The 14035-nt window shown below is 39.2% G+C and overlaps 1 protein-coding gene across 1 annotated transcript in view; it reads right to left on the reverse strand.

Annotated features, from left to right (window-relative positions):
• Positions 1-4246: 4246 nt before the first annotated feature.
• The window catches only part of ANAPC4 (anaphase promoting complex subunit 4), a 36787-nt gene continuing 26998 nt past the window's right edge, over positions 4247-14035 (reverse strand). Inside the window, exons 21-29 of the mRNA XM_082729117.1 lie at positions 12381-12474; positions 8844-8941; positions 8162-8223; positions 8045-8083; positions 7844-7945; positions 6976-7050; positions 5919-6092; positions 5108-5231; positions 4247-4597 (exon numbers count right to left, since the gene is read on the reverse strand). Of these exons, the coding sequence (XP_082585243.1) occupies positions 4373-4597; positions 5108-5231; positions 5919-6092; positions 6976-7050; positions 7844-7945; positions 8045-8083; positions 8162-8223; positions 8844-8941; positions 12381-12474 (993 nt within the window). The 3' untranslated portion in view covers positions 4247-4372. The remainder of the gene's footprint in view (positions 4598-5107; positions 5232-5918; positions 6093-6975; positions 7051-7843; positions 7946-8044; positions 8084-8161; positions 8224-8843; positions 8942-12380; positions 12475-14035) is intronic.

The raw sequence follows: 14035 nt of genomic DNA on the forward strand, positions 1-14035 counted from the left end.
GGGTTTTCTGAGAATGAGTCAGGAGTAAGGGAAGGGCATTCCTGGCAAACGGCACATCCCAAATCTCTGGGGCAGAAAGAATCTGGTTCCTCCAAGAAGGATAAAGAAAACTAAGATGAGCCCCGAGATGATGCCAGGGAAGACTGCAGGGGCTGCCGAGCCTTGGGGAACATGCTCACAAGACTGTAATTTATTCCAGATGCAACCACCATTGACTCAAGTGTTCAGACATACTAGCCAATCCTCATCACTCCCTTCCTCCACTTCTTGGCAGCATTTGACAGGAATGAAGGCTCCCCTGACTGGGTCACAATTAAAGGCGCCACCTGGGTCTCCTCCAGCTTCTACGGACCACTTTTCCTAAGCCTTCTCCAATGGCTCCTTTCCTAGCACGGAGAGAATGGGCTCTACACCCCATAGGACCCCACAGCCATGGTCTTTGCCCCTTCCATGTCCACTCTGCGACTCAGAGATCTTGACTGTACAGCCTAAGACAGCAAACCGTACCATATATATTAAATTTCATCCTTCATACCTCTTCCTGCAGTAGACAGGCAGGGCACAGTGGTGCAAAGTAAGTGGTAGAAGGGAAAACAGGAAAACATGTTAACATCATGAGAACACTTCACAGCATCATTTGACATGCCGACAGTCACAGGTGCCAGTTCATAGTATCTGGTTGGGCTCCTAAATACCCAGTTCTACAAGGGCGCCTGGATGGCTCAGTCGGTTAAGCGTCTGCCTTCAGCTCAGGTCATGATCTTAGGGTCCCAAGGTGGAGTCCCTCATCAGGCTCCCTGCTCAGCAGGAAATCTGCTTCTCACTCTACTATCTGAAAAGTGGGGAAAAAAAATACAACTTAAAATTATAATTGTCATTCTGGAACAAGAATTAGGAATACAGAACTGAATAGAAATAGTTCCTAAAGTTTTCCAGCCTGGTTGGGGGGATATGGGAACCCTGGCAGTTGGAAGGGAGGAGGCATGAATTACAAGCTTGTCTCCCTGCTTTAACATTGCAAGCATCTATGCAGCTGGTGCCACATGTCAGGCAGTCACGTCTGCAGGGTGGACTGGTCATCTGGATGGCAGTGACCACACAGTCCACTTAGCATCTGGGGTACTGTGTGTTCAGTCTGAGTACACACCCCAGAGCGAGGGTGTCATTTATGAGTCATAATCACCTATTAGCCGGCCTGCCTGGCATCTCAGCACACAGACCCACTTGGCATCTACCATTCTGTGGAACGTGAGCTTAGGGTTGAAATGTGGCCTTCCGGGATTGGGTTCTACATGCTGCAGTACACAGACTCGGGATAATTAGGCTCACCATCGTTTAAACAAATTTACAGAACTGTGAGCATGTTGCATGTAAAATTAATCACATCAGGGTCATTCGTAGGGAAAAAAAATATGTTTCCAATGCATCTAAGGGAGCAGCTTCTAATTAAAAAATGATAAACATCTAATTATTAAAAAGTAGCTTCTGTAGACTACAAAGGTTCTCAACTTTAGTGGGCATAAGATCAGATGAGTTGGTTAAAAATGCAGGTCAGGGCCCTACCGCCACATTCTGAATGGTCTTGGGTGGCGCCTATAAATTTGCATTGTTAATCACGGGCCCAGGAAATTTTGATGTGATAGGTGTGTGCTTCATGTAAGACCCTGCTCCAGTGACCCCAGAAAGTGAAAAACATTATCTATATATTAATAAATCATTTACTTAAAACCAACCCTTTAATAAGTGAGAATTTCTAAACTGAATATTCCTAAGAGTTCACATACTATTGCCTGCTCTAAAATAATCCTTATTCTCATACTGTTAAGGTTTTTGTGACCTTGACTTGGTATAATTCTAAGTACCATCTCCCTCTACTCAGTGAGAACTAAAAATGATATGTTGGTCAGACGCATATTCTAATAAATGCAATCAGTCTACAATAACTGTCACAAATGCAAGAGATGCCAAAGAAACTGATTTGCCCTGGAGAATTCATGCAACCCATGATTTCAATTATAGCATTCTCTAGAAGTATTTAGCACGTCTGCTTGCTGGATTTCCTCAAGAATTACAAGTATTTAGATTAACTCAGAGATCTGTATCTGTACCTATATCTAAGAGACATTTCCTAGTTATGGGGTCATAAACCCAAGGTTATTCTATAATGAATAGTTTTCTTCACATTTATATTCAAATGCTCTGAATAAAGAAGAGAAAATGTTTTAGCATTTTGCTAAGTGTAAAAATTTTTTTTTGGAAAAAAGTCAAGAAGAAAATGGAAAAAAAAAAAAAAAAACCTACAAAGCCAGAGAATTAGCAAGACTATTATCATAGTCCCATTAAGTCAGGCATCCCCCCCCCAAAATGGGGGGCTCTATTTGAATTCCTAGAATATCAATACATTTTATCCTGGAAAAGAGCAGCACAGAATTTTAGTAAATGCTGATCTTTATCAGGGGCCTCCTATGGGCCAAACACAATGCTCTATGACACCCATTTAGTCCTCAGACAGTGAGATAGGTAATCAATTTATCCCCACTGACCCCTGAAGGTCAGGGATCAGGACCCCACATGTCCCATTTTTCTTGTCATTAACTCAATTCAAAACTCAAATTCAGCATCTGCTAAATAAACTAGAAATGATAGTCTATAATGCTCAAATTCTTTCTAAATATTAAAAGTAAAGTTTCTAATGGTGTGGAAATCATAGCCTCTATCTAAAAATATAATAAAACATTATCTGCACTACAATTATTAAAACTTTAAGAAGGAATTCAGGTATCAGCTCAAATTTTCTGCTTTGGTGTAACACAAAGCCAGTTCCTATTATTTATGATAATCATTAAAATCATTAATGGAAAAGCACTCCTCCTAAAATTAGGAATGATTCACAATTATTTAACTTGATGATAAGGGATAGTTAGTACATCAGTAGAACTAGTACTGATGCCTGGTTTGAGATGAAGGCAATTGGTTTCAATTCATCCCTAGCCTGGAACTGCAGAAAGCAAGCATGTACAAACCAAAAAATCTTTATAAATTTCATGCTGAAGTCACATGGGACAGATTACCATCTAATGCACTGATGGCTCATTGGAAAATTGTAATTCATTCTAACAAGCTATAGTAGCACCTGAGAGATTACCTTTCTTGCTCACAAAAGCTCATTCAAGACATCTGCACTATGCCATGAAACTGACCAACCACCACAAAGTACTGATGTAAACCATATATTAAGCAAGTTGGAGGCCTGCTATGTGCCAGGCCACACACGGACATAGCCCGGCTCCTGAAGATCATAGTTCTCATCGCCAAACTCATGCACACAATAGTGGCTTCTCTTCAGTTTCCCCTTCGAAACCAACACAGATCAGACCAACTGAGGTACCTGGAGTATCCAAAGCATGACGTACCTAAATTCCAAGTGCAATGGGTATTATGAAAGAAACAGACAAATTACACAGAATCTGGCAGTTAGCCACTCATGTGGTTATAGTGCATTTTCCTGCCTGAAGATACTAAAAGCTTTAAAAAGTAATGCTTTCATTCATCGATGAACTGATACTAGAATTCATATATAAAACAGAAACTCTTTGAACGTCTCATGAGAACACTACTCAACTTTAGGAATGAGCTCCAGGAAATCAATAGGAGCTCATTTGCACTAATGCTACATTAGGCTTAGTTGATCCACATTTCTTGTGTTTATAAGACGTTGCACACAAAGCCACCATGTGTCCTTGGCCAATTCCAAACAGAGGAAAAAGACACATCTAAACGCTGCCAATTCAAAGTATTCAGAGCTCAAATCCAGTAACAAAATGAGAAGGTAGTTACGTAGGTGTCAAGCAGTGTTTTTGCTGTTTAGATGATAAAGACAGTACCCATCTTTTGGCTTATTTAGCATTACAGTAAAGCAGTATAATTTTGAAAATATAATTTTGAAAGCATTCTGGAGACCGAGAATCAAATAGAAGGGGGAAGATGGAAAAGGAATAAGTATCTATGTTTTTAAAATACTAAAGGCATAAAAAATTCTAGGGATGAATGACTACTTAAATGTAATTTCTTCTTAATATAGGAATGATTCCTGATACCTATCTTTTAACAGAAAAGACTGAAATTTTCTTCACACTCAATTTATGTTTTCTTTAAACATGAGTTCTGCACACAGTATTAAAAAGAAATCTCACCAAAAAGAAAGTCTATCATAGTGATTCTACTACTAAGAGAAGCTGAAGCAGAATAAGGAAAAATAAAATGTATGGTTTATTTCTTTGTTATACAAAGAAAATTAAAAGTGATCCAAAACATCTTCACCCATCTCCCATATCCTTCCTGACATAATGAGGACATACAAAATCAGGGCAAGCTAGTCCAGCTCAGGGTCAAGTTTTTCCACTTTGATGACTATCTCTGGAGCGGATGCGGCAGCACTGGACTGCTGGTTCTCAACCTCTGACTCTGACAACACTTCTTCCTTTATCTTCACGGGCTTATTACTAGCTTCCTCCTCTTCATCCGAAGATTCATCAAGCTCCCATTCATCATCTATGTCCATTTCAAATACTCTTACATGACGGAGATTTGAGCTTAACTGGAGAAGAAAAGGTCAAATAAAGAATCTTTAAATTCATGACTGAACTAATAAATAATATATAAGAAATCAAAATTTTGAAAAATGGTTTTGTATGAGTTATTTCCCATTGATTTACAACAAAATCACTAAACTTAGCCTCATTTGCTATAAAAGGATCTCTATATACAATAGTGACAATTTTCCTAATAATTGAAATCAAGGGGTGCCTGGTGGCTCAGTCACAAATGCATGAGATACTTGATCCCAGGGTCATGAGGTTGAGCCCCAGGCTGGGTGTCAAGACCACTTTAAAAATTAATTAATTATTTATTTAATTAACATCTAATACTGTATTACTCAGTCAACTTTCTCAAAAACGAGAAAGCTACATAGCTATGGCCACATGTTCATGTTCCTAATCAATAAAAGCAATACACCATGAAATGCTTACACTTTCTGAAAGGACCTTATAGATCCAAAGTCACTTCCTCCCATTACTCTGTCAGTAAACAACCTGTAAATACTTACCACACAGGACACTTTGCGAAAACCATTCCCAGCAACATACTGTGCTTTCATACTTTCCAGTAATCGCCAATGCTTTTCAAAATGCATGGTACGTGTGGGAATAGCACTGCACTGTTCATCTAGCCTGGAGAAGGGAAAATCCAACCCCAAAATGAAAAGGCGATCTTCTCTCTGGTTTACAAGGAGGTAATATAAGGATCTACCATGGGTTTGATTTCTACCAACATTCCCAGTTCCAAAATAATTCTATCAGCCACTGTATAAAAGGCATTTTCCTATATCCTAGGAAAATACTGCAATTCCAAATAGCTAGAATGGCATCTTACTAAGGTTTCTGATTCCTGCTCAAGGAAAGCAAACAGACAAATTTTTTAATTAGAGAAGGGACCTACTCACTTAAATCTAAGAAAACTAAAGCCATCTCTAGAATTGGCTGTGTACACTCCACTGACTACTGAAGTCCTGATACTGGGAGGAAACCAATAGAAGCAAATCTAAAATAACTAATTCTGTTATTCACTGAGGCTCAAGCTACCCTTGAAAACAGTACATAAGTCCCATTCGCTACTCCAAATAATTCCCCACCTTATTTCACCAAATACTCTTGCTTTATTAGCAAAGCACAAGGGCAGGAGAGCTGTTGAAGCCAGTATTTTAAAAAAAAAAAAAAATAGTACTTCTGTCCAGCTGATTTTCCTACTATCCCTCGTAAGCACTGCCTAGCATACCTAAGGAACCACAATGTACAATACATATTCAAAAGCATAGAACTATTTCGTCAGCAAGAGTTTCTTACTGATGAGTTAGTTACCTTGTAGAGTAAGCCCCCGTGAACTGATACTCTGAGGCATCCTCGCTATTATACACTGAAGATAATGGCAACTGGACCAGAAGCCTATCTCTCCCTTCACGTCCCACGGTGTCTTTCAGAACTACTGTTACAGTCTCATCATCATAGAACTGTGCATCTAAGCAGCTGTAGGCGCTAGAAGTGAATGACGTTCTGTTACATCATAGATGACTGGGACAACTGAGAAAGTATTATGGTACCATGCAAAAATTTAATACAACAAAAACCAAGTGACATTCTATACTCATACACTGAAAATACATCATCAGTTTGCATTAAAATCAGTTACCAATTGCAGTGATTATTCACAAACAGAAGTAGGCCCTAAAAAACAGGTCACCATGAAAAAAGAAAAATCTGGGAGGGTGAGATTGGTTCACAGTTTCAGAAAACTCCGGATACCAATAGTCAGGCCTTAAGGCTGTGGAAATTCCAGGAATGGCACCTTGTAGATATACTGGCTAAACAAACAGGGCTAACTAGACTGAGAAGTAAAAACAAGATTGACAGAGGAAAATTCACAACAACTTTAAAGACATTATCATAAAAAAACTCCTTTTATGTAAGGAAAAGAGAGTGAGGAAAGGTTTGGCCTGTGAGGAGTGTCCATTCCACAGCCTCAGGGATGACTTTGCTACTGTTACCCTTTTATATTCTAAGAACATCCCAGAGCAGTGACAATGAGGCCACTACATGTTACTGCTGGTTGTAACGACAACTTCAGTCACATGCCCCCTGAAGCCATCTTGCTTTCTGAACAGACGGGGAGCTCAGAAGTATTATCAAAGGAAACCACAGTTATGTAAGTTCCTGAAGGGAAGTTAAGGTTCTATTCTTGTTAAGTCAATCGAAGTATAAGCTATGTAAGCAATCCTGTGCACTCTGCTGCAAGTTACAAAGGCCTCCTAAGTGTAACATAATCACTGTACCTGAGTCTGACCATATTTCTATAATTAAGCATATGCACATATCATTTGTATATGTATATAATCTCATTCAAACAAGATTCAAGATTTACCTTCGTCTCACTTTTTCAGTTGTGGCATATGTGAAGCTCCCAAATTTAATAGCAATTAGTCCATTACTTACAGATCTTGAAGAAAGAAGGGGGGGGGAAAAGACTGTGGAACAACTTGGATAGCCAATAATCTAAATGCTTGAAAGAACATGATTGTCAGTGTTAGTATATTTACCTAAACAGCCAAGTCCCAGGCCCAAAATACCATTATGCTCACTCTGCAAAACCGACAATTAATTTAAACCCCTAGATAGACAAACCTACATCAAAATTGCAACTTGTTTAAAATCTTAGTCACTGATACCTTATAAAATTAAGGACAATTGGGAACAACCAAATTATTTCTCTTCGGCCCATCTCAGGTCTCAAAACATTTCCTTCAAATTCAGATTAAAACCATCTACGATATTAATGGTATTCTGTACATGATTTATTTTTTAGAACTTCTACTTCAGATTCTCAAAAGAAGTCTCTACAGGCAGGCCTCTTGTTTAATGAAAGGCATACCTAACCTGAGGCTAAACTCCTTTCCATAAGGAACCCAAGCCACAGTTCCGAATGCTTCAAGTTCGTGAGATATAATCCTGAGTGTTCTGCTGTTGTATTTTTCTTAATGCTAAAGAAATCCTACAAGTCACAACTACACCTGTACAAAATTAATAATCTAGAATCAAAAGGGATCATGAAGCTTGTGATTTGGCATTATCATCTTAATAATGTGAAATGTAAGACTAAGAACAGTGCACCAGCAAGCCTAAACTCATAAGGTAGCTAACTGAATCCCAAAATATAAGGGAGGGAAGCGGTACATTTATTACTAAAAATAATAAAATCTCACTCTCTATCTCAACTTTAGATTAATACTTACTGGGAAATATCAGTATGTCTCCTTAAAATGCACATTTTATAAAGTGAATCTTCTAAAATAGTAAAAAGAAGATAATGTAGATTTGAGGTTTTATTATTCCACCTAAGGAAAAAAATTTAATGTCAAAACACAGTATTTAGCTATCGCATCAGAGAACAAAAATGTATTGCTCGTATGAGACAAGAAGAAACACACACTTACAGAAAAGGAAATTTGAATAATCTGCGTGTACAGTCCTGACTAAAACAAAAGAAAAAAAGGTAAGAAAAAATTAAATTGGCCACTAAATTTTACCACCCAAAAAGTAAATAGAATTACCTTCTAGCATCCCTGTATAATGGAATACAGATTGCTTGATTCATCGATTTTCCAATGACATCCTAAATAAAATAGATTTTTAAAAGTACAATCAAAGCATTTACATACACACAAGTACTCTACAGAAAGTACCTGATCTTCACTATTCAAGTCTAGTAAAAAACCATCTAGATCAGCAAGCTTTCACACAAGAAACTTAAATGACAGTTCTAACAGCAAGGAAAAGAAATTCTGAAGAATTTCTGAAATTCTGAAATTCAGAAGAAATTCTGAAAAATACACTAGAAAGAAGTATGCATAGAAGACTAGGAACACCCAGCCCATCATCCCCTTCTCTCACAGCATCTTACTTCCCTCCTGCAGCAGTAAGCTAGACATATGATAGCTCTCTAGCCGAGACTGTTTATAAGAAGTTTGTTCTAGGAACAAATAAAATAATAGGGATACCAACACTCCTAATAACCTTGTTAATCTGTTTACTTCTTAGTATATTTAAGAAACTAACAGGTAGAGGAAATGTTAGGGTGAACCCAATGAACCTGCCATTCTTGTCAGCCAAAGGGTGAACAAGCAGCAATTCATACGGCTCACCTTAGTAACCATGACCGTTTACATAAGTGAACCCCATGCTGCAGATATTCTCACTCCTCCACAAAGGCATGCATTGCTTTTTCAAACTTACTGCTGGTTTTTGCAAGCACAGATCAATAATGTTCTCCATCCGCCTTTTCACAAAATGCAATGATTTTCGAGGATAATAAGGAAACAGCAAAGGACTTTCTGGTTTCAAACAAGAAGAGAAACAAAAACAAAATCACAAAGTTAGAGTAAACCAAATGATTAGGAGAAAATAATATGTCAGAGGCAGCCCGCACAGCTTACCTGACAGTGGCAATCTCCCTGGCTGCTTCATTAGCCCCTCACACAACCTCACCACGAATGACTGTGGCCTCCTGCCTTTTCTTCACCATCCCCTGCTGCCGGCCCACTAAAACCTGCCGCACCCACTGCAGGCCAAGGCCTAGCAGCTCCATACTCTTTATTCTATTTTCCCCTACCCAAATCTGACAGTTTGCTTCTGCTGGGTATAGGAAGGAAGGGGTGATCTGGGAACCACAAGACACAATAAAATAGAGTTCATTCTCTACTCTTTGCCACAACGGGCTGACAACAGTAGTCCAGTATTGTTTTCGAAAAGTATAATACTGAAAACAGAAACAAGACACAAGAAACTAGTGCGGTGTAAATAAGCACTTTACTTTGCAAAAGGCTACTTTACCAGTAGTGAGTAATACATAATTAAGCACTCAGGGGTAGCGACTATGTGAGATTCCATCCTGTTACTTCTATTGCTTATAACAGCTGGACAAAGTAAGCATCACACCCTTCAAATTACAGATTTAAAAAATGAGGCCCAGGAGGTTTGGGCAATCTGCCTGGGGTGAAAATGATAACGAATTCACACCTCTGAATCCAACCCTCAGACTCCCAGGCCCACTCTCTTCTCCTGAGCTCTGTAGGCTTCCCTCACTCCCAGCATCTCATGTCCCAGCTATGCTGGACAAAGTGAGTTTTAATCAGGTTAACATTTTAAGCTTCCCACAGGTGAGAGATGCTGGGGAGCAGAGAAAGGTATCAGATCTTTGTCCCTGGTTCCTGGCATAGAGCATCTAAAACCCTCAGAATTTCCCGAGTGATAAGGGTGATAGGAACATCTTTTGGTGTAACAATGCGACTGTGGGAAGATCCCTAGACAGTTTCAGAATGAGGACTGGTCACCAGAGAGACTAAGCCCTGATAGAAGCCTGGACTTTCTAGCCCTCATCCCCCAACTACCAGGGTGGGGAGAAGAGCTGGACTTGAGTCCAATCACCAGTCATCGATCACTTAATCAATCCCACCCGCATAATGAAAACCCCATAAAGAACCCCTGAACAGAGGGCTTCTGGGTGCTGGGTGACACACCCAGAGCAGGCGCAGGGGCTCTGAGCCCTTCCCCCCACACCCTGACTCTGCAGCTCTTCCACTTGGCTGTTCTGACTTGTGTCTTTATAATAAAGCAGTAAACCTAAGTGAAGTGTTTGAGGTTTATGGGCCATTTCAGCAAATAGTCAACCTGAAAGGGGGAGGGAGGGAGGGTGGGGACAGAAATGTAGGCCGCCTGGGGACCTAATCCTCGGGACTGAAGCCACAGAGGCGGTCTTGTGGGACTGAGCCATGGAAGCTGTGGAGTCTGGGTAGTCAGCATCAGAAATGAATCACAGGACACACAGTTGGTTTCAGAATTGGTCTCAGGAGGAAAACCCTCTCATTTTAGTGTCAGAAGTGTTCTGAGTACCCACAGCTCATGTGATAGCATCCCTACTGCTCAGGAGCCATGAACTGGGCACCCAGCGCTCCACCTGCATTTACAGAATCCTCACAATGGTGTTTTGAGGGAGGCACCACTACTGCCCTCATTTTACTGATGAGAAAACGGGCACAGAGAGGCTAGACAGTCTGCCCTCAGCCACATCACAAGAAGTCGCAGAGCAGATTCCAACCCCCAAAGCTCAGAGCAGCGACTTTCACCCATCCTACAGCCCCAGCACTCCCTCATGTACCCTGAGAAAGTACATGTAGCAAATATTGAGCACATGATTTTTGCAAAGTGCTAGAAAGAAGTTTCACAAAAGTTTTCTTAACAGTTCCATAACGATGTGGCGTCTGGGTGACAGTCTATTGGGCATCCAAGTCTTGGTTTTGGCTCAGGTCTTGAGCTCAGGGTCATGGGACTGAGCTCTGTTGGGCTTCATGGTCAGCCCTGAGTCTGTCTGAGATTCTCTCTTCCTCTTGCTCCATCCCTCCCCACCACATACTCTCTTTCTAATAAATAAAGCTTACAAAAAAAGAAAAAAACCAGAAACAGTTCCATAATGAGAGTATTTCTTCACACTAGACTAAGAAACGATAATTAATGAGCTTGTCCCAATTCATATACTAGCAAAACCTTGAGATGAAGTTAATAATACGAGGTGTTATCTTGGTTAAACGTCCTGCTCCTAGCTAAGATTAGGCCTTCTTGTTCAGCCATAGATGTGAGGAAAAAGAGGGTAGGGCCCATTTTTAGCCCACCCAAGTTCCCAGGACCAGTATTAGCCCACTCTCAGACAGGGCACTGGTGCCACCACTCCTGGCACACTGCCATGAGCCCTCCTCAGGCTGGGGATGCATCCTGATTAAACAGCAATGAGCTGAGTCAGCTGTACCTTTATTCTCCCTCCTTTCAATAACTAACTGAATCAATAGATCTCGAGAAATACAAAATGTGCTGTTCTGAAAAAGAATTTAAACTTCTAAGGTTAAAATAAAAGGGCAACAAGCCAAGTTTTGGGCTTCAGAGAATTCTCTCCTTCTCCCATCCATCCTCATTCATTCAGATAAACAGAAACCAGAGAAGAGTGGCAGAGGTCACCACTGAGTCAAGTTAAAAACTCGGGCTTTGAGGTCAGCAGACACTTAGCTTCATCACATACCAGCTTGTGTGATTTGGGCCTTCTCTGATCTTCAGCTTTGTTATTAAGAAATGGGGATAACAGGTGCCTAGGTTCCTGGGGGCATAAAGGAAAGAACTACATGCTGGGGGCTCTTACCCTAATGACCTAAGAAATGACAGGCTATGATCAAATTACTCTGTGAGGCAAGCAAAGAAATACTGCTTCCAAAATATCTGCATCTAAAATACTGAAGTTCTGATATATTTAGTGGTTGCTATTTTGTGTTGCATCCCGAATAATGTTGCATCATTTTACTATACCAACATTTCAAGATCCTAGAGAATGAAAAGCACAAGTACACAAAAAAAACCCTACAATCTCAGGAGAATAGTTAAGCATCACTATGCTTTCAGGAGTTCACAAATGGGAATCAGCAAAAGACTTCTCTCACTAGCAGGCTGTGGAATTTTCTTCCTAATATCCTATTTTTTTCATAGGGTAAAAAACAGACAAGAGTATCTGAGAATAAACAATCTTACCCTATCACAGTTAATTTCAGACTGTTTTCTATCACGGTAAAGTCATATACTATTTATTTTGCTGTTTCTCTAATCAAAAACAATAGGCACAACTGATCTAAAGACCTGAAATAAATATTCAGTAATTGTCCAGCAACACTCCTAGTTAATAAACTAGGAAAGCAAGTATAAACATGGCCCAAATCCACAAAGTTCATTAAATACCTTTAAGGTGGTTGCTATTTTGAAGAAAATCATACCACTGGTTTCCTTCTGTGTTAGGTGGTGACACAAGATCATCATCTTCATCTTTCAAGTACTAGAATTAATACCAAATCAAAATTTTTAATGTCATAAACAAAGGAGGAGGCTTCAAAGACTTATTGTTAGCATTATTCTATTTTAAAAGTGATTGTTTTACTGACAAGTGCTCTGAAATTGCACGGCTATTATTCCAAGTGAAGTGACCAAAATTCACTAAATGCCGAGCCACTTGGCAAGCTGCAAACTTCTGGAAGATCAGAATGCTATGGATGCAGAGACCACACACAGAGTTTAAATTTTGTGTTCCATTTTCATGAAGGACATTTTAATCTTGTGTGTGTGTCTGTGTATGTGAGAGAGAGAGAGAGAGAGAGAGAGAGAGATCGTGCATCTGCACCTATGTTATACATTAATTTTAAAAGTATCAACTTGTCAATCTACTCTAGGATAGTAGTCCTCAAAGTGTGGTCAACAGACCCCGTGGAGCCCTAAAGATGCTTCAAGGATCCATGCAGTCAATACTATTTTTATTTATTTATTTATTTATTTATTTATTTATTTATTTATTTATTAAGTATTTCTAGATTTCATTATACGATTTTTATAATGTTGAAATATTATTTGCCCTTTCAACTCTGTTGACATCTGCACTAAGGGTCAAAAGCACAGGTGGGGAAAACTGACGCCGGGTGGTCTGAAGCCATACTAGTGGGCACTGTATTCCTTTTGTTACATACTGACAGTTTCACTTATTTAATGAAGCTATTAAAATAATTAATTAATAATTAATTAATAAATAATTAATATTAAACCTCAACCCTGGAGTACAAATCTTTTTACTGTTCTCTGTGACAAAGTTGAGAAGTAAACATAAAGCACTTTGGCCAATACCAAAGTACAATGGTGACCATGAGGAAAAACATTTAAGAAATTGCTGTAGTTGTGGGGTAAGCCAGGCACTTTGTTGCTGTTAATGGAATTCTATTTTTATTTGAAAGAATGACTGGCAGATAAGCAATGATTATTCGTACGTGGGTATTTGGTAGATATTTTCTTGAAAATAAAGCAAGCCTGTCACTTTAAGCAAAACAACTGACAGTATTTGCTGCCAATGATAAAATTTAAACATTCAAGCAAAAATTAAAATTTTGGAAGATCTGTATCTACCACTGTGTACTTGACAGCCATGGTACTTGAAGATTTTCTGATGATACGGTTGCAGATATTCTTAAATCTGACTTTTGGATACTGCATAGGGAAAGATGTCAGCATTCAGAAGATCTGCATAACTCAGTGAGCCAGTATTTTCCAAATGACCAATACATAATACTACAAAATCATACACAGGTAAAAGATCCATTCAAAGCATAAGACAGATGAATGGATTTTAATATATCAGAGTATGAAAAGTTCACTGATGCAATTTTAGATTCCATATTAAAGCTAACCTTAAGATACTATCTCTTATCAAGACTCGGTATAATATCAAAAAACATCCACAATTATCGGAAACAGCCATTACAATACTTCTCCCTTTCTAAAACCTATGTGAGGCCAGATTTTCTTTACATACATTAAACATAAAAACCCAACATGGGAGACGAAGCAGCAGCTAT

Source organism: Mustela nivalis, assembly GCF_964662115.1.
Source record: "Mustela nivalis genome assembly, chromosome: 4".
Lineage (NCBI taxonomy): Eukaryota > Metazoa > Chordata > Mammalia > Carnivora > Mustelidae > Mustela > Mustela nivalis.